The sequence below is a fragment of the Talpa europaea genome (genome assembly GCF_964194135.1).
Source record: "Talpa europaea genome assembly, chromosome: 11".
NCBI lineage: Eukaryota > Metazoa > Chordata > Mammalia > Eulipotyphla > Talpidae > Talpa > Talpa europaea.
Window position 1 is genome coordinate 97237871 of NC_140078.1, and position 24177 is coordinate 97262047.

Below are 24177 nucleotides of genomic sequence, written 5' to 3' on the forward strand. Positions count from 1 at the left end.
TACTTTTTTCCTTTAACACCTGTCATCACAATTGAGCAGCATCTAGCAGGGCCCAGGTGCCCATGCTTACCTAGGTACCCGGGTTCAACCACGTAGATGGTGCTGTTAGGCAGCCTGGATGCACCCTGCATGCGGATACCTGTGTTCTTGATTAAGGCACAAACACAAGACAGCCAACCAGTCAGCCAGTGGGTTCCAGCTTGGCCAGGAGGCCCGATGACCACTGTCACTTGGTGGAAGAGGGGACGAAAACTCGCTGTGAGGCTGAGCGGGTCAGCTGCTTGGCAGAATCAGAGCCCACACCATATTTCCCACACTAGCAGAGAGGGGAGGTGGGGGGTCTCAGCAAGGGCACTAGACCACACAGGGCACAGCAACAAGTATGGTACCACCCACATGCCAGTGAGCAAAGTCCTGGCCAAGCCCCAGGGACAAGGAGAAGGTCCTGGAGGCAAAGAGCCGGCTCCGAGCCCACCCCCTCCACCGGGGCGCCTCTCCAGTGAGTCACAGCAGAGGTGAGCCATTCTACTCAGCCACGCTGCTATTTTGGTTCTTTTATGATTTTCAGACCTTGAGGAAAAACAGGGCTATTTTTAGCTCAGCCAAGATTTCAGTGAGAAAAATGACTTTCCACAGCAGCTCTCCCACACGCAGCAGACACGCTGGCCCTAGGAAAGGATACTCCTGTGGCCCAGGACGAGGCTGGTTTGTCCCAGCTGCACTGCAGTGACGGTGGAGGTATCCTCGGCCAAGACAGCCACAGGCCGGCCCGTGTCGCCCTCGGGGCCCCGGATGTCGTTCTGCAGCTGCAGCTCATACTGATCCGAAGGCATTGAGAGTTCTGGCCAGCCCGAAACAAAAAAAAAAACAAAAAAAAAACAAAAAAAAAAGAAGGGAGTGAGAGAAGGGGAACCACAAGCCAATGACTCCCCTGATTCTGGACCCTGCCATCGGCACTGCAGCGTGATTATTTTTTTCTTAATTTGTCCCAGAGAATTTAAATTGCATTCTTCTCCATGCCTGTGGATAAAGTGGATACTCACCGTGGATCTTCAGAGGCAATCACTTTTCTGTGACTGCTGTAAGCTACTGTTTTTTTTTTTTTTTTTTTTTTTTGTGGGACCCTCGCTGAGTGGTTGGGGATCGAGCTGGCTCTGCAGAGGCTGTGGGCAGCCTCACAACCCAACGCTCAACTGCTGCGCTACCAGGGGAGGCCCTGTAAGCTACTGTTTTAAAACGCCTGAGATACTAATGCCAGAGCCCTCTCTGTGCTTTATCACAGAAGCACGTGAGCTTGTTAGACAGCAGCTGAAAGATCAGTGCATGTTGTTTTACCACAGTAAACCACGGGGGGCACCTGCCGTGACCGCCAAGCCGAGCCAGAGGCCCACCTGTGATCTTTCCTTGCCTGATCTTCTGCACCTTGTAGTGAATTGAGGTCCCCACCATGAGGTAGACATCGTAAGCTGGGTTCAGAAGGATGTTCTCCAAAATCAGCAGCCTGACCTCCGCAGGGTGCACGTTCTGGACACAAAAAAAAAAAAAGGGTAGAAAGGTCAGGTTGAGAGGAGCTGGGGTGAGAGAAAGAGAATCTTCAGAACTTTTGGCATGGTTGTGTAGGAGCAGGAAAGGGAGGAATGAGAAACCAAGATGACACTCAGAGCCACAAGTCCAAACCTACACCCCAAAGGAGCTCCGCATGCGTAGGTGAGCATTCGGACCTCACGGCCAAAACACACCAAACACGTCACATTACATAACGTGATTACAGCCCAACATGCAATAGTAACAACCAACCAGAAAGAGAAACGAGTGCTAGGAGTGCAGCCTATGGAGAGTGTGGCCCCCAGGGGCCCAGGACATCTCCCCACGAAAGGCCCAAAGGCCAAGGCGGTTGGGAAGCAGAGCGAGACAACCCTGACGATGAAGAGAGGTGTGAGTCTTCTGATAGCACAGCCCTGCTCTCCCTCCCCTGCCCGCCTGGCACCCCACCAGGACCCCCTTATCAGGAAACACCCTACAGACCTCAAGGGAGAAAGGTCGACTGTCTTGAGCCCAGCACCCCCTCGGGTGACCAGCTCCTACACGGGCCTGCACCGTGACTAAAAGTTGGAGAAAACTGATGGCAAAGAGGTCCACAGGAATGCAAACCCTTTTCTCTAGGGCAGGCTCAGTCCCTCTCGACCATCACCCCAGTGATGCTGACTCACTGCTCTGGACTCAACCGTTCCCTGGTCTGCAATGTGGATTCTCCTTTGAACGGGAGGCCACAGGTTTCCTCGCGGCACCGTAAATTACATAATGCCCAGCACGGCAGGCAGGGGAGCCTCTGGTCCGTGCTGGCCACTACTCTCTAAGTGTGACTCACAGTGTCCAGGCCAACACACCCAGCTCTGGACTCACACCCCAGCTTCCCACTTCATGAACCCTCACCACAGGTCTCACTTCCACTGGGAAACGTGCTGGGGCTGAGCAGGACAGCCACCTAGTCCCACCCAGGCAGCCTAGCCCGCTGGCGCCGCCCACCTTGTAGACGGCCTCCTGGATGCGCGCCTTGAGCCTGGAGCTCCCGGTCTTCATCCCCGACACCAGGATGGTGTCTCCCTGCTTGGCCGCCTTCTCCATCTCCGAGATGTAGGAGGGAGGTATGTATGTAGACTCCAAGAAAGTGAGGATTCTGGAAAAGGAACATGTTGTCAGACCTGATGTTTGGAACTGAAGCACCTGACACCACCCATGGGCACCTGTCAGTAGGTGCCAGGTGCCGAACCAGGTCATGTCTCCCTCAGTGGCAGTGCTTAGAAACGTGCCCCCAAAACTTCCTTTATCAGGAAAAATGTGAAAAATCCAGATTCTTGGCCCCTGGTTCAGACCTCTGCACAAGACCTGGGACCCTGCATTTTGTCTAAATTCACATGTGATTATGACAAACACTGAAACTTGAGGACCCCCGACCTGCTCAGTGGCAATGCTGCATTCTCACAGACGTGAAAGGTGAGGGCCACTAAGAAGCAGGCCCCCAAGATGCCAGACTGCTCCAGGGCGGGGTCAGCAATGCCCACCGGGTCCCCCAGGAGCACCTGCTGCCTTTCCAGCCTGCCCCCGCCCCCAGCTCCTGCCTCTGGGAAATGACATGACCCCCCAAGCATCAGGAGTGGGGGTGCAGGCTGTGGGGAGGAGTGTGAGGCGTGGGGTGGGGGAGAGAAGTCAGGAGGCAATGAACCTCCCCCCAAAAACGTGGCTGGCGAGCAGGGCCAAGGCCAGGGACCCTTACAGTCTCTTACCTGCAGACTGTGACTTACAATCTGACCACCGCCGTTCTGCCTGAGCAAAGGCAATCTGTGGGACACGCTTTCAGTCTCCCCCAGACCTGCCCAGCACTGCACCACACTGAGATTTATTTCCTTGCCTGACTTTACTAGGTGTGACATGCTGAATTTAATGGAAATGCAGGACACTGGTTCCAACACGCCCTCACGCCTTGCATTTCAGTTGACACTCAGTTCACGTACCAAGTGTGGGGAAACACAATGGGCTCTCAAGGTGGGAAACGGGTACCAAGGGTGGGGAAACACAATGGGCTCTCAAGGTGGGAAACGGGTTCAGTGGTGCAGAAGGGGGCAGGGAGCCAGCATCCCCTAAGCATTTAGCATCTCGTGTCCTGGCCAAGTGCATCTGTCAGTCAGTGTGCTGACCCCCCAGAGGGCAGCAAAGGAAGCTGGTGCTCAGATGGGCAACATGTCTTAAAGAGGCCACATGTGCCACGGGGCTGGGATGGAGTCTGGCCAGGTGGGCAGCACAGCTCGCACAGGGTCAGGGCTCGTGCACATCTATGTGGAGGTGGCTGTGAGCCAGGCCTGGATGCCTACCTCCTGGAGCCCCAGGCTAGATGTCCAGAGGTACAAATACAGCAGATCGTCAACGCCCCACAAAATACAGATTAACTGCAAAGGGGAAAGAACATCAGGGGGGCACCTGGCAGATACCACCTCCCCCAGGAGGTGACAGTGAACATCAGAGGAGCAGCAGCCGCATGTGGTGAGATGCCATGAGGAGAACAGTCTCTCGCTTTGGTGACCCTCCCGCCAGAGGCGCAGGGCTCTGCGTCCAATCAGGAGAAAATACCACAGAAACGGAAAGAAGGGACATTCTACAAAATAACCGGACAAATGCCAAGGTCCCAAAAGTCAGAGGCCAAGATACTGTCCCAGGCTGACAGAGACTGAAGACACTCAGCAGGTAAGCTGGGCTGGGTCTTTTGTTACAAGGAATGTAACTGGGATACTGGCAAAACCCGGATGAGGCCTAAGGACTGGGCGTCTGTGCTAATCTCCCAGTTTTGGCGGCTGTGCTTCGGGCACGCAGGGAAAGACAGACCCTCAGCAGCGGGCAATGCACACTAGAGAAGTGGGAACATCAGGTGGGCGACCAGCTCTGAATGGTTCGGTGCACTTGCAACTTTTCCGCTGGCTTGTCTGCTGGGATAGGGCTTCCTCTCCCAAAAGGAAATATACTCTTTAAAAATGAACTTAACAAAGCATGAGACAACGGCCCTAATTCTTTAGGGCCACCTCTTACCGCAGTGCATTGTGGGAATCTGAGAACCCGCTGGCCTCCGTGTCCTTCACAATTGTCCAGTCAAAGACCAGCCCCGCCAGGGTGCTGAACGTGTTCCCTGTAAGAGCAGATGGGGGAGGGGACAGAAATGCTGGAGTGAACTCACAGCCAAGGGCAGGGGAAAGAAGATGCCTACCATGCAGGAACCTGCGCCCCTCCCTGCTACCTCAAAGCAGGCTATTGGGGAAGGGAGCCAAGGCTGAAAGGGTCAGGGTCCCCATGTGGGATGGGGTACAGTGGAGCCAGGCCTGTCCCAGGAAAGCTGTATCTTCCCACTGCACCTCTGGCCTGGCTGCACATGGTAGGTCAGTGCCCCTGGGTCTGTGAGCACTTTACAGACTAGGTGGCAGCTCTTGAGGCTCCTGATAACCCCTATGCAGGGAAAAATGTGGCAGGATAAGGGGCTTGAATGACGCTGGGCCTCCTCCCCCACGAAACCCAGCCTGCGGAGCACCCAATCCAACGGGCAGGCAGGTGGCCTCCTCAGAGAGCCCTGACCCATACAGTCTGCTCAGTAAGTGATCTGCACAGACAGAAGCTTTGTCATGTCTACACCCAACAGCACGTTTTGACCATGGTAAGCCGTCCTCCCAGCACTCCGCACGTTCAGTGAGAGAGTGGACGGTGAAGCCCACACCAGCGAAGCACACAGGCTGCCAGGGGCTCAGGAAGCTCCTTGCCAACCCAGGAGACCACCCCCTGCTGCGGCATCCCCCTCAGCCCACGGTCCCCTGCACACCCCAGACAAGGAGCTCACTACCCACCACCAAGGCGTTCATTCCTCTAAGGCCTCTGAGCTTGAGAACCTACGTCCACCCAGAGCTGAATGGGACCCACAGACTCTCATCAGGGAAGCAGGCCCTCCAACGGCTGAAGCTCTGCTGCCCCACTGGACTCCACTCACAAAACACGAGTGAAATGTATTCCAAGCGTCAAGACCACAGCCGAGTGCTAAACCAAGCCTGGGCCCTTCTAAGGCCCTGTGTGAAGCTGGCTCTGTGGACAGGTAGGGAAGACTGACTTCCAGGTGACCAAGCAGCTCATTGTGACCCCCAGTAACCTCCAGGGTGGGAGCAAGAAGCACCTCTCAGCCAAAAACAGGTTCCAACCTAACATGCTCAGGGATTTGCATGGCTAGGAGGGGGGAAGGGAAGTGCTTTCAAGAAACTTCTGTCTGAAGGTTGCTTTTCCATTCAAAAAAGTGGCTATTAGCACCTACTATGTGCCTGTGACCTTGAAGCTTATTAGGCAAGTGCTAATATTAACCAGGAAAACCTAAGGGTCCAGTCTCTGGAGGATGCACCTCCACTGTCCTAGCCGGTGGAAGGCAGGAGAAAAACATTAAGCAATACAAGTCAGCAAACACTGGCCAGATGCCCGTGGGGCCCAAAGTCCACTGTCACACACAGAGGACTTCAGAAGAATGAAGTGACCCTGGTTCTTCCCTCCATGTGCTGAATTTGACCATGCAATCAGCCCCATACCTGGAGTCGGGGCCAGTGAATTGCTGCTGTGGTTTCAAAATGGAGGAACAGAGTCCTCCTTGGGCCCTACAGGAGGGAAGGCTGGGGCCTAAGGCTTCTGAATGGAGACAGCAGGGATGTAGAATGTGCTCTGCACAGGATGGGTGGCAAGAGGGAAGTGGAGAAGCCTGATGGCCCCTAGCTGCTCCAGTCTGCCGACGTGCCAGGCACATGCATCAGTGCAAGGGGCCGGGAAGTAATCGCAGAGTTAACTCGAGGGAGGCACTCTGCAAACAATCTCAGGCTATACAGGTGGATCCAGCCTAGTATACCAGGCCCAAGTGCCCAGGAAAAGGGCAGGAATTAGGCAGGGTGGCCGAGCACAAAAGAGTCCACATAACAGAATCAGACCCTGCTCTACCACTCACAGGCCGTGTGACCTTGGGCAAGTTACTCAAGCTCTCTGGGCCTCAGCTTCCTTGTCTATATAATGGGCATTAACACCATGAGCCTTTGTGGGGTAGGAGAGTCGGGTATAGGTGCCTTCGGCACACCGAGGGCACCTAACAATGTTTTCTGAGTCATAAGCGGTATGTTTTTAGACAAACACCCACTCACCAAGACAGGAATATGGCCCTTCTGAGACAGCAAGTCTCTCGAAGGTTACCAGGGTTAAGTTCATGTTACAAAGGAGACCGGCCCACAAAGACAACAGACTCAAGGCACTAACTCGTGTGTGTGTGTACGCATGCAGGTATGCACGCACACCCACAGGACTGCCTATCTTAAGCTTTGCCTTTCTGGTCCCTAAACAGGCAGTGACCCCCATGCACACTCTCCTGCAGATGAGCTCCCAGCCCTGATGCACAAGCTCCCTCCCCGGCTTCCCTCTACACTGGGACCAAGCACAGAGCCCACATCTGAAAAGCACGATGCTCTGTACCCTCCTCCCCACAATTCTGTCTCCTTAAGAGTGATCCAGCCTTCAAATCCCAAATTCAAACCTGCCAGGCAAACCCCACATTTCTCAAGGCTCAGCTCAAATGCAAGGTGTCGAAGGAACCAGTAATCTGTCTACACTCCACCTCAGCCCTCCCTGGGGCTGGCCCCCCAGCTCTGTGGTCCCTGCACACTTCACATCCACTTTTATTTCAAACAGCATCTACCGATGTGTGTGGCCACCTACTGCACGTGGATCTCCCCTAAGTCTGAGATTCCTTCCTTCCTCACCCGGCACCCCAGGACCTGGCACAATGCCTGGTACGCAGAAGTGTGCAGGCGCCTGGCCTCCGAACACCCACCGTACCTGGCATGCTCCTCTAACCCAATCCTTCTAGCCCCTGGCTCAGCACCAACATCTCAACTTCACAGACCACCACACAGTTCAGAGTCACTGGGCAGCTTATCGATGAAGGAATACACAGAGGAAGAAAGAACCTCACAGATAGTCTAGAACAGTGATCTGGGCTTCCAAGGGGCATCCAGCATAGTCTGGAGACGTTTTTGGTTGTTGCAACTTGGGGAGTCCTGCAGGCATCTAATGGGTAGAGGCCGGGGGCGTGGCTGAACACTCTACAACACACTAAACCACCTTTTGCCACAAAGAATTATCTGGCCCCAAATCTTAAACTACCTAGGCTGAGAAACCCCAATCTTTAAAAATTTTAAAAGGGGTTGGGTTGGAAGGAACTAGGCAATTTCAGGGAAGATTTCAAAGACAAGGCAAGAGTTGGTTTAGACTTGAAATTCTAGAAGACCCTTTGTCTGAAAGACACTTGTTTGCCTGACTTTTTACCTTCTTCAACAAGAATCTTAAGCACCACATTTTCTCTCTGTTCCTTTACCAAGAGGTCAGGCTACAGCCAAGACAATCTGACAGAAGAGTCTCTGGGAAGAATCCCAGCCCAGAACAAGCCAAAGTGACTCTGGTCAAGTGAACAGGAGAAGGAGGATGGGGCCTGGCCCCGGAGCCTTGGCCATGTCCCCGCCTCCCCCTGCTACTCCCAGCCTCAAAGCTGAGCAAGAATCCCTCTCACTGTTCACAGCATGGTGACCCTAAGAGCCATTCCTGGGGTCTCTGCACTGCCCAGAGACACGCAGATGTCTGCTCCCCAAGGACGGGCTCAGGCACCGAGCTCTCCACGTAGGCCGCACTGCCGAGGCCAGTGCACACAGGCTGCTGCCAGATCCGGGGTTCCACCCGAGGGGGTCATGACTCTTCAACATTTCCCCAGCACCAGCTTCACTGCCATGGTGCCCCAGGAAACAGCAGGGTAGGACAAAGAGCAAAGAGTCACAGGGCAGGGTGGCCAGGAGCAAGCCTCACCTTCTGAGTCCAGTGCCTGGATCTTCAGCTCCAGGGGTGAGTCCTCCAGGTAGAGCTCTCGGGTAGTAGAGACAATCTGAATACCATGGATGAGGTCGACAATGGCGTCACAGCGCAGGACCTGGCCGGTGGCTAGAGGAATGGTATGGAGGGGTCAGCACCATCAGCAGCACCCCCAACCCACCACCACCCCACGCCCCAGGGCCTCCCTCCCCGGGCCGTCTTACACTTCGGCAAAGATGAGGGCAACCAACAAAAACACCACCACAAAGCAGGGTTGGAAGAACCAAATTAACCCTCGAAAGCCAAGCAGCCAAACAGCACAGGGCTCTTCTGAGAGTCAGTGTGTGCTTCCAGAGGGCCCAGGCCCTAGGGACACTTTCATTGCCCATCTGATGTTTTCCCAGCATGAGCAGCAGCATCTGAAGAGTGCAAAAAACTCCTCCAGAAAAATCTACTTTTGTTGAGCATAATCATTCAGTTAAGTATGACAAATGGGCATCCAAAAAGAATGCCCTGGAGGATAGGGCCTCCCAGGTGGCGCAGCGGTTGAGCGCTGGGTTGCAAAGCTGCCCGAAGCCTCCGCGGCGCCGGTTCGATCCCCGGCTGCTCTCCGGCCACCAGAGGAGGGTCCCGCATGGCGCGCAGACCTCTCCTGCCGCCCGCTGCTCCCCTCAGCAGTGTACTTCGGTCCTTCTGCCTGCTCTGCTCCCCGCTCTGGCTCTGGTGAATTCTCTCACCCTCCCACGCTTCTGACTGTACCCAGTACTTGTATAAATAAATCTTAAAAAAAAAAAAAAAATTTTGAGGACCGGCAGATCGTTCCCCTGCTTGGTTCTCAGTTTAAAAAAAAAAAAAAAATAAAGAACGCCCTGGAGGCCTGTCCCCACACTCCCCACAGGAATCACACACCTGGTGCTTTTGCACAAGACCACCAGCTACGCCCCCCAGGAACAGCTGCGCGTGAGCACAGGTTTGCTTGCTCTGTAACTAGGATATGTAACTGGTTCTGCCAAGAGAATGCTCTTGTATAAGGAAGACAAATGTACCACAGGAGCATTCTGATCATTCTCCAGGCTCCACAGAAAACTCCGTGTCTCTCGGTGGGATTTCGTCAGAAAGTAATACAGGCCATTTACCAAAAGTCTTAAAACTATCCAGATGCCACGGCCCAGAGAAACTGGGGACTTGTCCTTGACTGGAAATACCCTAAAGGTTACAAAATTCTCTGTATAGAAATATTTATTTTTCTATTAACACTGCAACGAACATCTGAAGACAATCTCAACATCCAATGTAAGCGGACGGTGACGGGACCACCTCCTGTAAGAATACTCCTCAGCCACTAGAAATTATTCCGTAATAAAATATAAAATTTTCCCCATCATGTTAGGTGAGGGAAAAGCATGATGGGAAAATTCTATTTGTTTTCTAAGCATTTTGCCACCACGATATGGTAAATCAGACCCGGAGAAGTCAAAGGATCAGAACAACTTTCTTCATCTTGGTTCAATGCCCGCTAAAAGTTGTTTGGATGATAAGTAACACCTGGAAATAAAAAGTCAGCCTCCACAGGAGGGGAAACAATACAAGTATCTGCAGGGGAGCCGGGGGGTGTTGCTTGCTGGGCGCCCCTCCTGCCTGAGCCCAACCAGCAAGAAGAAAAGTATTGCCTGGTTCCAGCAGCCTCAGCGGCCAGAGGCCCCACAGGGTGTCTCCCACCTCTCCCTGCTGACAGTGTCCCACAGGAAGTCCCGGGCACTTACTGACATCCTCGGCAAAGATAATGCTGGTCAGTCGGGCAGGCTGGGACAGGCGGGCCTGCACCACAGCCTTCTGGGAGCACTGCTGCTCGTCTGGGCCCAGCGGCTCAATGCTAGCCACTTCCGGCCGGGTGGAGGACCTGCAGCATGAAGGCAAGAATTTACTCTCTGGAGCCTCCCCAAAAGGCACAGTGGGACCAGAAGCCAAAGCCACTGCACCCCACGTGGGGCTGGGTCCCAGACTCAGAACAGTCAGGCCATCTCTGCCAGCTCCAAACCCCGAGGAGAAACGGGGCACAGTCAAGGTCCAGGGCCATGCGGCCCAACACACACTTTCCTGCTGAGCAGATCAAATGGGAGACTTGGAAACCTCCTCAGCGTTCAAAGGACAGCGCCGTACAGGCCTTCCAAGGAGGTCCCGGCTAAACTGGGTACATACATCCTGGGAGTAATGACAAGACGCTTGGATGTTGGGTGAACATTCGAATTCAGTGTCACACTTTGCAGAGACTTGGTGCTGCCTTATGAGCTTGCAGTGTGGGATCCAGGGCCAGGGGAGGGGGACTCACCTGGCAGCCCCCCAAAGATCATCCCTAGATGCTGCACTCAGCACAGGACCCCCACCAAGGAGAACCTCTGCTTAAGGCCACAGATAGAACATTCTGGGGGATTCAGAAGCAAAGGCGTGGAACACACTGAAATGTCGTCAAATCTTCTGGCCTGACGCCGAGTCTCCCGTCAGCCAGGTGGGCAGCGCGCCTCCCAAGCACACCCTGGGATCAGACAACATCACAGGCGCAGCCGAGCGACTGGCAGAAGGCCTGGAGACAGAGCAGCACCTCTACCGAGAATAAACCTCGCCCACACTCAAGGAAAGAAGTCAAATCCCCTGAGCAAATGCATCTGTGAACCCTCCCCGGGAGACTTCTGGAAAAGAGCTTCTGAGGCGCTAAGGGGAGATAATGATGAGAACACAGACCCAGACAAGCAGAGAAGGTACCTGTGGCAACACGCTCACGCGAGCTTGAAACAGGCTCCGTTTAACTGGTGGCGTCTTCAAGGAGTGTAAGGATATTAAACCTGCACACGCACACTCAGGCGCACTCACATTCAGGCACTCGCACACAGAACTGACTGCAGAAACTAGGACAAAGGAGAAAGCTCACAGACGAGAAGAGCTTGAGGAGAGGGGGCAAACATGCAGTGGAGGTTCCTGAATTGCATCTAAAAACAGAAAAAAGGACCTTCGTGGGGAAATAAATGTACAATCCAGTCTGGAGCATGAAGGTAGCTGCGTGCCAGTGCTAACGTCTTCCTTTTGACAAATGTTCCTGTGCACACATCCCCACCACCAGCTGCAGGTGCTGGGCCTCCAGTCACCTTTAAAGAGGCAAGTCCCTCCTCTTCACTCTGGGCTGACACAGGAGCGATAATATGTGGCCTGGAGATGAGACCGAGCAGGGTCCTGACCTCCAGCTGCCAGGGGAGGAAGCACCTCCCGCACTGCAGCCGAGGGGCCGGGCTGTACCCTCTCAACTCTGCTAAGCTCAGGGCAGCGGGAGGCTACGCCCAGGTAGCAGGGAGGCTGGGCACGTGGAGGAGATAAATGGCAAAGGCTGAGCACCTCAGCAGGTGTGACAGACAGCCAAGGACTGCACAGCCGTGCCATACGACCCACCCGGCCCCACCACACCTAGGGATTTTCTGGGCTGCACCTGAAGCTGGAAGGCCTCACGCCAACCACCTACAGTTGGCTGTCGGTTAGGGTGGTGTTTCTGTTACTGGCACAGGGTTCTTTTCAGTGACCTGACTCCCTCTGGGGCATTCTGAGGCCAGGGTGACTTGGTTGTACCTTTAAGAGGCACAGAGGAACTACAGGCTCAATGGTGTGTGCTTGGGCCTCAGTATCCCCACAGTCTGGGGAGCAGGAAGCACATTCAGAAGTGTCAAAGAATTAGAAAGAAAGCCTGCACTGGACTCAAGCTCACTATGGAGACTAGCAGTAGGGGGAAGAGCTGGAAGGGGACAGCAGAGGGGGCCTCAGCTTTACCTGCAATGTTTTCTTTGTAAAAAAAAAACTATTAAAATGTTAAGCCCAGCCAAAAACATCCTCACAGAAGCACCAAGAATAACGTCTGACCAAACAGTCGGCACCGCAAGGCCCAGTTGACTTGACACAAATTCAAGCATCCTGCTCCCTCAGCACATTTTTATTCTTTAATCAGAAAATGGCCCCAGTATCTCAGCGCTCGCTGGCTGCTCCTGCCTGTCACCTCCCCGCTTATCTCTTCCAACACCCACCTCTCCCTCTGCCTGGCCCTGTGATTAACTGCCTTCCTCGGAGGGAAGGGGATTCTCCACCCCAGCACCCCTCCCTGGGCCAGCTCTTCCCTCCCCGCCCAGGAAGGTGCCAGCCTGAGTCCCCAGGGGTATCTGCAGGGCCTTTCTGAGGTCCACCCAGAGCTGGAGTGGCAGAGAGCACTTGTGCGTGGCCAGGGGGAGACTAGGCTATCAGGAAACGTCTGTATTTGGGCTCGGAACACCTGAGCCCTGGCCTGGAACCAGTCCCCCCTTCTTTCTGGGAGTCCGTTTACCATCCCTCTATAAAACGAGGGTGCGGTGTCAGTTCTCCGAGTTACATCAACTATTAGGAGGGAACTGTTTTATTTAGAAGGCAGAACAACAGAAAAGAGCAGAGAATACAATAAAAGAATAAATACCCATATTCCTACCATCTGAATTAGCCACTATGAACTCACACATTTGTTTCCAGTGTGTTGTTATTTCATTTTGAATGACGCCTGACCCAGCCCCCTTACAGCACTCGCCCTGACCCAGGTGTGCCCGGAGCCTGAGCAAAGATTCATGCCCAAGGCCGGCCACGCTGCTGACCAGAGACAAACCACCGACTTCAACAAGTCTATCCACCACAGGAGGCCTCTCCCTCTCACCTCCCTCCCTCCCAGTGTTCCCACCTCCATCCCCTTCTCCTGCTGTCACCTGCCCTTCTCACTGGCTCTTGTGCTGCCCAACCTTTGGGCAGAAGGACCCATCCCTCATCCTCTTCTCAGTCCCACTAGCCCACTCCTTCTCGGGGCCCCAATGCAGGCCCGAGCATTCACCGAGCCCATATTCACTGGGTTATGTGCAACGCTCCAGGTAACGTTCCAGACACTAAGGAGAAGCCCCCACCCCCATGTCACGGGACTGCCATGGGAGAGAACAAAATAAACAAAGTGAGGAAACATGAGGACTTAGACATGGGCGCACGGATGCGCACGACGCAGGAAAGGGGAAGGCTGGGATCTTCAGCAGGATGGCGAAGCAGCAGGGAGGCGCTCTGCTTCAGGCAGAGACTTGAAGGACGAGCAGCAGGGTGGGCTCTGCATATCTGGGAGAAGAGGGTTCAGGGGGAAAAGGCCAGCAAGTATATCGTTCCCAAGGCAAGGGCCTAGCGAGAAGACTCTCCCCTGTGCCGCGTCCTCGGAGACAGAGCTGAGGCCGGAGCCGATGGCCTTGCTCACTTCTTGCCAGCTCAGCACCTAGCTTGAGACGCTGGCGCAGGTTTGTACAGACGCTCTTCATTGGGTTACGGATTCTCTTCTAAGGTCCCTGCAAATTTTCATCATGAACGGGTGCTGATGCTCTAAGGAGATGATCTGGCTTTCCTTCTTCACGCGCTGAAATGGAGGCGTGCCTGCACTGACTGCTGTGCTGAGGTGACGTCGACCTTGCTCTGCTGGGACTTGGGCCTCGCCTCGCTGGTCAGAGTATGCTGTCCTCTCTTTACTCTTCAGGATTGGAGTTGCTAGTATTCCATGAAGGAACTTGTGGTGTTGGCCTGCAGATGTCTTCTTGTAAGTGTTTACATCTGGTTCGCAATTCTTATGATGTGGGCCTCAAAAAAATAAGCTAGGAAATGGAGCTCCTCTTCTCTTTCCTGAGTTCATGGACTTATTAGTCCATAAATGGTTCACAAATTTCTCAGCTAAGATCATCTGGACACATGAGTTTGCTTTATGAGGAGGCTTGCAAATATAAACTTAATCTGGCCAAATCTGCAATGCAATGGAAGGTGCCATACCCTTCCAGGTATTTGTACAACTATCCCTGAAGTCCTGCATGGGGCATGGGGAGGAGTTCCCAGCACCCCCCTGAAAGCTGGGGGATGGAGGCTCAGCAGCTGTCACACAGCCACGTGGCCTCCTGTCCACATGATGTCCACATCCCACAGGCCCTCTTCCCAGGTCTCAGAGCTTCCCTCAAGGACCCCAGGCAAGTCATGGTGCTTAGACATCCTCCCCGTGCACCCAGAACACCCCAGTCTATAGGCAAGCAAGGTGAACACACAGTGTGGGTGTGCTTCCTGTGGGCACCCCTGCTGAGTTTCGGCTGCCGGGCCAGCATCTACCTGGGAATAACAGGGCCTAGGGTTCTGTGGGTACTGCCTTGCTCCTCTCAGTCCATGAGGCCCCCAAGTGCCCACGTGGCTCTGGACACAGGGCCCAGGACTTTGTATCCCCCGCTGATCTCCAAGGGCTGTAGGGCTGGAGCCACCTTGCTACCCCAGGGGATTATTGAGAACAGGACACAAGGCCGAATGACCCACGTCCCGCTGACACTGTGTCATACAAGAGTCTGTAGCACAGGAGCTGGGAGCCAGCCCCGCCCCGCCTGCAGCGTCATCAGCCCAAACACTCCTTTGTCTTACTTAAACTATTTTGGTTTGAGTTTCCTGTCATATATAATCAGAAGAGCTTAGAGGCTTAGAGCATGAACCCTCCTCCCCCAGCTGAATTCTTTAAGGGTGCTGCCTGATTTCACTCAGATAACTTGTAACACACACACACACTTAAAGCAATGACAAACAGCAACCTTTCATTCATTATGCACCTGTATGTCAGGTATAAAGCAAAACACATCACCAATATTGCGTTACCTCAAAAAAATCCTATTAAAATCCTCATTTGATACACAGGGACACCTCTACGTGATGTTGATGGTCACGTTGCTAGACAAACTCCTGTCCGGCCTGGCTCTGGACACCTGCTGCAGATGCTTCCCACTCTCTGGTGCTGAACGCACAGACTGCTCAAAACAAGGTCCAAACTCCCAGGCCCCAGCAGATGATGACCTCGACTTCCTCTTGTATCATCCCACTACCCCACATGTATCCTTAACACTGCTTTTGAAGAGTGGCATTGATTTTCTGAAGGGCCTACTGACGGAGCCCGGCGGAGAAGCACTTGCCTGAACATCCCAGAACTGGCTCTGGGGCCAGAGGCTGGTTCTGAACATGGCTTTGCCATGAAGTAGCTCCTGGCCTCTGGCTCCCCATTTTTAGGCTTAAGTGGGCAGTAGCAGGCAAGGAGCTAGCAGGAAAACTGTTCTGTTATTTTTGGTTCCGTCCACCATGGCGGGGCAGGGGGGCAGGACCCATGGCCTGGACACCCCCACCAGCCCTTCCCCAATGTCCGGTACTCTGTGTGCCACCCTCCGGGGCCAGCCCACATCGAGGTAACCCCTGTATCCATTTCTTATTTATTTTTTAAAACAATTCTTCTTTACAGAAAAAGCACTTTAAAAGAAAACTCCACGTTGCTGTATAGAAAGGCAATTTCATCTGCCATACTCTGCAGTAACCACAGAAACCAACAAGCATCAGCTCTACGTCACCACCTTAGGGGGCCCCACTGCTGCCTGCGAAGGTTCTGAGCCCACCGGCCAACATTAAAGATGTTAAGGAAAGCCTGAGGGGTCTGCAGGGGCTGGAGTGTTTAATGGCAGCGAGGGTCAGCTTGGAAGATGAAAAAGCTCTGGAGGTGGTTGCTGGTGACAAATGCACACTATGAATGTCTTAATATCACTGAACTGGACACTCAGAAATGGTTAAGATGCTCAATTTTGATGGGCATACTTTACCACAATTTAAAAGAAAAAAAAAATGTCAACAACATCTTGGCACCAGAAAAGCAACCTTTAATTTGAGGAAATCTAAAAGACGATTTGAAAAGGTAGACCTTTCCCACACACAATGTCACAGGTGTCCGGGCTCCAGGAGGCGCTGCCTCTGAGGAACCTTTGGGACACAGCAGCAGAGGCTGGGCAGGGGCCACGCACCAGAGGATGTGGGAAGATCAGGCCAGAAAGCAAGAGTGAAACAGGAGAAGTGAGAGTTGTGCAAAGAATGGGGTGGGAGCGAGCAGAGTCAGAGGCAGCTCACCCACCATCCACAACAAGGGTCCAGCCCCTCCGGGGGAAGAAGGCAGGGCCTGCAGGGCGGAAGTCACCTCCAGGGGCTGCCTGGGCCCAGGCGGAGTGAGGGACACACACGAGAAGCAGGAAGAAAACAACCAGGCACCAGATCAATGCAGGGAGCAGTCACTTCATGGCCACCTCCCGAGGGCTTGCTGAACGGGTGGAGCAAAGCCCAGACCAATCCTGCAGGGACCACAGCTGCAGCAGCCCCGGGGTGCAGGGGGGAAAGCACGGCCCAGAGAACCCATCCCAGCAAACCCCACCCAACTCTGACCCTGGCGAGCCCTCTTCCTGTCTGCTCACCACAGCCCACAAGTTCCACATGGCCCAGTCCCTGCCAACCTCTCTGACCTCAGCTCTCCCCTCAGCAACATGCCTTATCTGTGTCCTTCCTGCAAGCTCAGTCCCTCCTTAGGGCCTTTGCACTTGCCACTCCACCAGCTAGCGGCAGCTCCACAGTCCCTTGCCTTCTCAGATTTCTTACCCCATGAAACAATTTCTCCATCTTAATGTATTATTTAACTCCTGCGATCAACTATAAATGCCACAAAAGTAGGGCCTCCTTGGCTTGCTCTCTATCACAGGCCCCCAGCACCTGGAATGAGGCCCACATCATAGCAAGGCTCAGCTTCTGGTAAGGGAATCCTCAGCCTCACAGTGAAACAGGCTGTGGTCGAGTCGTCCTCGACCAGAGCAGGGGATCTGGCAGGGACTCTTCACCTGGGTCATGGGGAGAAGGTGCCCCGATGGCCAGACCAGGACAGCGCGAGCGTGCCCGGGCAAGTCATTCAGGGATGGGGAGGAGGAGCCGTCTGGACACAGCACAGCACAGAGGGTGTAGTGGTTTCCCCACCCCGAGCCCCCACCAGACACTCCCCACCCACACCCCTACACAGCTGGGGGCAGTGCCTCAGCACACACACCTGTCACCTCCTCCTCTCAAACATGTGTGGCCAGCAGGGGCGCTCTACCCAGAGACCTGCAGTTTGCACAACACCCCTGCCGCCAGGAGTAGCCAATAGCTGACTGACAGTGGGTCAAAAAACAGAAAAAAGTGCCCTCCTCCCCCTTGTGTCCAGGACAACTTGAAGTGGAGCTCAGCTGCAGAGGTCCTCAGGAGTCCGGTGTCTCCCGGCCCCCATCCCTGCTCATTCCCTTCCCTAGCCAGCTTCGAAACCATGTGCGACTAAGTCTCATCTCAGGCTCTACTTCTGGGAACCCAATCCAAGGTGCTTTCTCCAAGATAAAGCAGCTCAGAACACCAGGGACTTCAGCCCCAAGGAAAAGGAGGAAATGATGCAACATGACCCACAGAAGGGTGCTCAGACACCCGGATTATGAAACAATGTAGAAAAATACTTGTGGCTTTAAAGAGAAGCTCATAACCAAGTGACCCAAACACCAAGTACGAACAGGGTAGAAAGCCAGCTTGGGGAGTGGGGAGGGGAATAGTGATGAAGAGGAAACCACACGCTGATGGTGTTGCAGTTGAAGGGTAAGGTCCGGCTTCTTCATTTTCCCCAATTTTCTATATACAGCCATTTTGTATATAAAGGATAACTTAAAAAGAATCTAATGCATGCTTTAGGGAGCATTTTCAAGAACACCAAATATCAAAAAAGAGTCCGAACTTGTCACATAACCAGCAATGCTGGTGTAAGTAGCAGGATTCAATTAGTCTGGCTACTCAGCCAGAGGCTCAGGTCCCTGAGTGGGGAGGGGCAGGAAGGCCCCTATCAATAGCCTATCCCAGCACACAACCACCACAGGCAGCACTTGCCTGAGGCCCAGACTGACACTCGGGCCCCTTAAAGGATGTGACTCTATAATTCCTCTGGCCCTAAAATTGTGCAAAGATTTGACGCTATAAAATCAAGAAACAGGAAAAGTACCTTTAAAGTCATCGGCTCGGGCATGAAGGAGATTTCAGTAAACTTGGAGGCTAGCCACAAATTCAAAGAAAGAGCAAAAAAAATCTCCTAAGGTTCAAGAGGTTTTTGGTTTTGCTTTGTTTTTCATATCAGAAAATTAACAAGAAACTCTTCGGGCGAGGATATTTTCCTCTCAGGTTTAGATGACTTGTCTGCACGCCAACTCTGAAAATCTCCAGAGGAGAATCTTCAAAAAAAAAAACAAAACAAAACAAAACAAAACAAAAAAAAAACAACTGTAGATGACTAAACCAGAAACAGCATTACTAAAAATAAAGAAAACATTTTCAGTGCTTGATTGATGGAAGACTTTCCTGTGAAGTTAAGGGGTCTATCACAACTGCCAAACACCTCTGAGAAGACACTTATGCCCTCACACATTTGCAATAAAAACTATGGATCAGATGCAAAACAAGTTTTAAGGTACTTAGCACTTCTCTGATGCATCAGAGATGAGAAATGTTTTTTCCCCCTTCCTCCTAAGAAGCTGCACAAATAAATTCAAATCCCCTGGAGTCTATCAGCTCCTCTCAGAAAAGAAAATGCAATTAGAAAAAGAAGAAAAAAACAACAAAGTTGTTACTTTAGAGAAAACAAAAAAAGTATGGCTCTAAAATCTTAGAGGAAGTAGCATACAAATACATCCAGAGGGATTCATTGGAAGCCAGCTGTTTTTACTAGCGAGCTTCCTCTCTCCAGCCAATAAATCAAGAGAGCAACTTCATCGAGTATGAGCAGGCATCTCCTTGCAAGTCAAGGGCTAACAGCTGGTCTTCCCACACAAGACATGTCCTAGACAGGGCCATGGGAAACTTATAGAAGATAGGCCCTAAACTGTTACTGGTTAGGCCACATGTCCTTATTCCAGGAGGCAGACTCCGGAAATCAGTGGGGACCAGAAACACAAGGAAGAACGTTGGTCTGAGCGCTGGGCCCATTACCTGCATGTATGCACAGAACTACACACACATGAGTTCTTTGTACTGTGATCACAACTTGTTAAGTCTCAGCGCTGACACAGCCTTGTAGCAGAGCAAAGAAAGCAAAGGTGTATCCTTGGGGCTCACAGCACCTTTCATCTGTAGCTAGGTAGGAGCCGCCAGGAGTGGGTGGGGCCAGGTGCGGGTGGGGCCGGGTCACACCCTAGGCTGCCTCCACCCAGCTGAGAGGTGAAATCCCTTGCATTCTAGTGCAGAGTGGGAGGGTTGGACATTTGCAGCCCATGTCTCCCTGGAGGCTACAGGGGGGAGGAGGGCACAGGCCTCCAGTTGCCTTAGTGGCTGGGGATTCCCCGCTCACATCTCCCACAAAGGGGCTAGAGTTTCTGAGTTCTTGCAAGGAGGCAGGAGGGGAGGTGTCTGAAGAAGTGAGTTTTGAGCATCAAGGCCAACTCCACTGGGTGGGCAACCCGGAGGTGAGTCACCAACCACACTTCCTCGCGTCTTCACGTCTCATTTGTAAAATGGATCTCAGGGTTCCCTCCGAAAGCCCTTTGAGCCAAGCCTCAGGTGCCCCCTGGACGCTGGACAGCTGGGACCGGCTCCCACACACGCTCCCACACTTCTCCCCTAGCCCGGGCCCATGCCAGCCCAGCGCGGCGGCGGAGTCCCGCCACGAACTCGAGAACCCTGGGGCTCTGCCCGCCACCTGCTCCTCGCAGCCCAAGGGGAGAAGTGGGACCACGTGGGCGCCCCTCCCGGGCTCGGCGGAGCCGGCGCGTTCCTCTCCCCGCCCGCGAGGTTCTGAAGACCCCCGGCCCCGGCCCGGCCGGCCACGGCGCCCCCCGCGCCAGCGCCGCCCGCAGCACGCGGGCCAGGGCCCGCCAGGCCCCGCCGGGCGGCTCGCGCAGCCGCGGCGCACAGGCCGGGAGGCGCCGGCGCGGCGGAGGCGGGAGGCGGCCGCGCTCGCGCCGCGGGTCAGCGCGCCGGGGCCGCGGGGGCCGGGCGAGCGCGGGGGCGCACCTGCCGCCCTCCCCGGGCCGGGCCGCCCCGCCCGCCGGCCTCGCCCGCCCCGCCGCGGCCCCGGCGGCCTCCCAGCCCCGCCGGCACGGCGCACCTGCCGCGCGCAGCCGCCCGGCCCCCGCGCCCGCAGGCCCGCCCCGCCGCGCGCCTCACCAGCGGTAGCAGCCCTCCGAGGCCTCCAGCGTGAAGTTGACGCGCGTGGCGCGCGTGAAGGGCAGCAGCACCTTGGGGATGTTGAGCTTGGCCGCCGCGGCGGCGGGGCCCAGCGCCAGCAGCGCCGAGAGCGCGAGCAGCAGCGGCGGCAGCCGCCCGCCCGGCGCCGCCATCCTCGCCGCGCTTCACCTCCCGCGACCCGGCGCCGGCCGCCCGCGCGCTCCCCCTCGCGCCCTGGTGCCCGCCGCGCGCCGGGCCAGCAGGTGGGGAGCGCGGGAGCGCGGGGCGGGGCGAGGGCCGCGGCCGCACTTCCTGGGCCCGCCGGGCCGCGCGCGGGAAGCGAGGGGCCGAGCTCGGGGCGACCCCACCCCCGGCCGCCTCGGGCCGCCGCCCTCGCGGGCGGAAATGCAGCGCGGGGCCCGGGACGCGCGGCGGGGGCGGGACTCCAGCGGACGCGTGCCCGGGACGGGGCGAGCCGGCGGGGGCCTGGGGCGCGGGCCGAGGTCCTCTCGGGGTGGGGGCCAGAGGGGAGCGCGCGCCACGGCGGGGCCCCCTCGGCCTCGCGGGAAACCTGCGCTCTTCTCTGGCCTTCCCGCTCGAACCCCGCGGTTCCGAGCTGCGCACACGCCCGGGCGGGGCCTTCCCGCCAGGCCCGCAGTCTTCCCGCCTCCGGCTTTGACCGCAGCGCGCACTAAGCCCTAGGACACCGGCGACCTGTAGCCTCGTCGGAGAAACCGACCATCCACACCGGAGGCACAGGCACCAGGAAATCTGGGGTGCGGAGTGGCGATTGGCCCCCCAGCTCCGTCCCTCTGCTTCCTGGAAGAGGGACTCGGGGCTCCCCAAAACGAAACGACCTGCTGAAGCCCCAGGCCCCGCTGCTTCCCCCTCTTCGTCCCGAATGGCCGAACAATCACCCAGCAAGGTGGGCAGCATTCAGAGAGAAGGGGGTTACCCAAAGGGCAGGTTTAGGGCCAACAGGCCAGAGCACACTGCACGCTCCAGCCGCCCAGAGAGATACCATGTTCAGCGTGACTGAATTCACCTCACACAACTCTCAGAGCCTAAATTCAGTCGACATGTATCCAGCTCTGGTTGGAACAGTAGGGGACTTTGTCAAGAATTGGTTGAGGGGGTGGGTTCCTCCGCGGGCACCATGTGCCTCTACAACCTAGTGAGAGGTCTCAAGGGGCTGCAAGCTTGCAGGGCGGCTGGCATAAGGGGCCCAGGGAGTGTTCGCTGACCTGGAACCAGGAAGGCACATCGCGGCCAGCGGCTGGTGAAGAGGAGACTGGATTTTCCCTCAGCTGCGGAAGGCTTCTCGGGAAAGGCGGCCCTGGACTGGGAACAGACACCTCTCTCATCAGAAAGGCAGTGTTGGGGTCTGGGCGTCACCCTCCGGGGTTATGGGACTTTTGGATGGTGATGAGGGGTGTTTTGGGGTCACCTTCAAAACTGGAAGGCCCAGACCAGAGAACATGTATTAGGAGAAATCTCTAGAGACCTCAGAGCTGGGGTAAGATGGGAGTGTCTTCACTGTGTGGAGCCAAGTGCTCAGGGGAGGGGACACTTTTTCTCTGAAGGAACACGTGGTATAGAAAAAGCAGCCCAGAAGGGGTATCCCTGAGGAAATCTCAGTGTTCTTGTTTGCACATCTTATTGATTCACTTTTTTTTTTTAAATGAAACTTTAACTTTTTTTTTTTAAAAGATTTATTTATTTATACAAGCACTGGGTACAGTCAGAAGCGCAGGAGGGTGAGAGAATTCACCAGAGCCAGAGCGGGGAGCAGAGAGGGCAGAAGGACTGAGGTACACTGCTGAGGGGAGCAGCGGGCGGCAGATGTTTGCGCTCCATGTGGGACTCTCCTCCGATGGCCGGGGAGCAGCCGGGGATCAAACCGGCACTGCAGAAGCTGCTGGCAGCTTCGCAACCCAGCGCTCAACCACTGTGCCACCTGGGAGGCCCTTGATTCACTTTTTAATATTAATACGATCATGGCATAAATTTAAAAGACTTAAAAGGACTTAAGTGATTCCCCCTTACTGCCCCATCATCCAATACCCTTCGCCACAGGTAACTGGTGTTTTCTGGAGTATACGTCCAGAAAAAAATATTTTTATATAGTCATTATATTTGTAAATAGACATGTATATTTTTTCTATTTTACATATATAGTGCAGATATTTTATATACATTTAATCAAGATACAACACTTCATGTTCCAGTTCACCCACTTAAATTGAAAGTCTTACCGGGCCTCCCTGGTGGCTCAGGCGGTTGAGCGCTGCGCTGTGAAGCTGTCCACAGCCTTCGCAGCGCTGGTTCGACCCCAGCCAGCCAGCGAGGGTCCCACATGGCACAGCAGGCCTCTCCTGTTGCTCCCGCTGCTCCCCTCAGCAGTGTATTACATCAGTCTGCCTGTTCTGTTCCTTGCTCTGTCTCCGGTGAATCCTCTCACCCTCCCGCGCATTTGGTCTGTACTTTGGTTCTTGTATAAAAATAAATCTTAAAAAAAAAATTGAAAGCCTTACCAGGCAAGTAAATAATAAAAGGGATGAGATAGGGTATTAAGGAGCTGGGGCCTGCCGCTACAGTAATGGGCCCAATCTTTCCAGCTTTTCTGATTACTGAGGAAAAAAATCAGTAACCTTATTTTTTTAGGTGAAACATCTTGTAAATGATAATTTAAAATACACTGTATAATTCAATTCCTATGACATTCTTGAAAAACAGTTACAGGAATGGAGAGCAGGCAAGCTAACGCCAGGGGTGAGGGCTGGCCAGTAGGGAGTGTATGGATTCCTCTGTGAGGAATCCTTGTGGTGGTGCAAATGTCCTGGGACTTCAGTGCATCACATACATCTCCAGGTTGCGATACTGTCCTACACTTTTCAAGATATGACCATTCATTGGAGGCAGAGGGCACATGGGATTCTGGTTTCCCTCTTACAAGTACATGTGTGAATTACAATTATCTCCAATAGAAGGTTTAACTATACAAACAAAAAAGCAAACTTACAAACATACCTGACAAAACACACCTGAGCAGGCACAGCTCTATATTTAATTTGGGTAGCCGAGAAACTCCCCCAGCAGAGAACCACCAATGGGAAGCAAAAGGATAAATGCAACATCTTCCTGTCGGAGACTTTCCCCTTTACAACGTCCTCAAACTTGTTCCCTCACCTCCCCCTCGGTTGTCTGTGGAGCTGGCAAGGGGTGCTGTCTGTGATCCATGTGGTCTCCCCACCTCTGTGTGGCCTGTTTCCACTCCCTGCCATTGAACCCCCTTCTCTGAGTGTCAAGAGCTTTATTCTAGGAGACAGTGAATAGGGATCCTTTGGAAGAGATCCCTCAGGCATAGGGATCTTTTGGAAGGCCCCAAGATTGGTGTGAGACCATCCTACCCTACAAAATGCCATAGGAAAATGTCTCCTATGACTTCTTCCGGTGCCTGCCAAACTTGTCATTTCCTAACACCCTAAAAGAGTCTTACAATGTCTGAGTACCTCATGTATTGTCTTTAAATGTCCTACCTGTCTTTAAATCAAAGTGTTTACATACATTTAGGAAGAAAATTTTGCCACTTCTATAAGTACGAGACCAGTATCAGCTGCCAAAATAGAAGTAGCATGAAACACATACAATGCAACAAGGGAGGCCATAGGGTTACAAGCAGACAGTTCTCTGTCAAAGACTGGG

General features: G+C 54.2%; 1 protein-coding gene across 1 annotated transcript in view; it reads right to left on the minus strand.

Annotated features, from left to right (window-relative positions):
* The window catches only part of NUP210 (nucleoporin 210), a gene marked incomplete at both ends in the record, with an annotated part of 86580 nt that extends 65935 nt beyond the window's left edge, over nucleotides 1-20645 (minus strand). Inside the window, 8 exons of the mRNA XM_084247518.1 lie at nucleotides 71-139; nucleotides 683-841; nucleotides 1392-1524; nucleotides 2527-2677; nucleotides 4579-4675; nucleotides 8407-8538; nucleotides 10173-10309; nucleotides 20473-20645. Coding sequence (XP_084103644.1) covers nucleotides 71-139; nucleotides 683-841; nucleotides 1392-1524; nucleotides 2527-2677; nucleotides 4579-4675; nucleotides 8407-8538; nucleotides 10173-10309; nucleotides 20473-20645 — 1051 coding nt within the window. The remainder of the gene's footprint in view (nucleotides 1-70; nucleotides 140-682; nucleotides 842-1391; nucleotides 1525-2526; nucleotides 2678-4578; nucleotides 4676-8406; nucleotides 8539-10172; nucleotides 10310-20472) is intronic.
* Between the last annotated feature and the right edge of the window lie 3532 nt (nucleotides 20646-24177).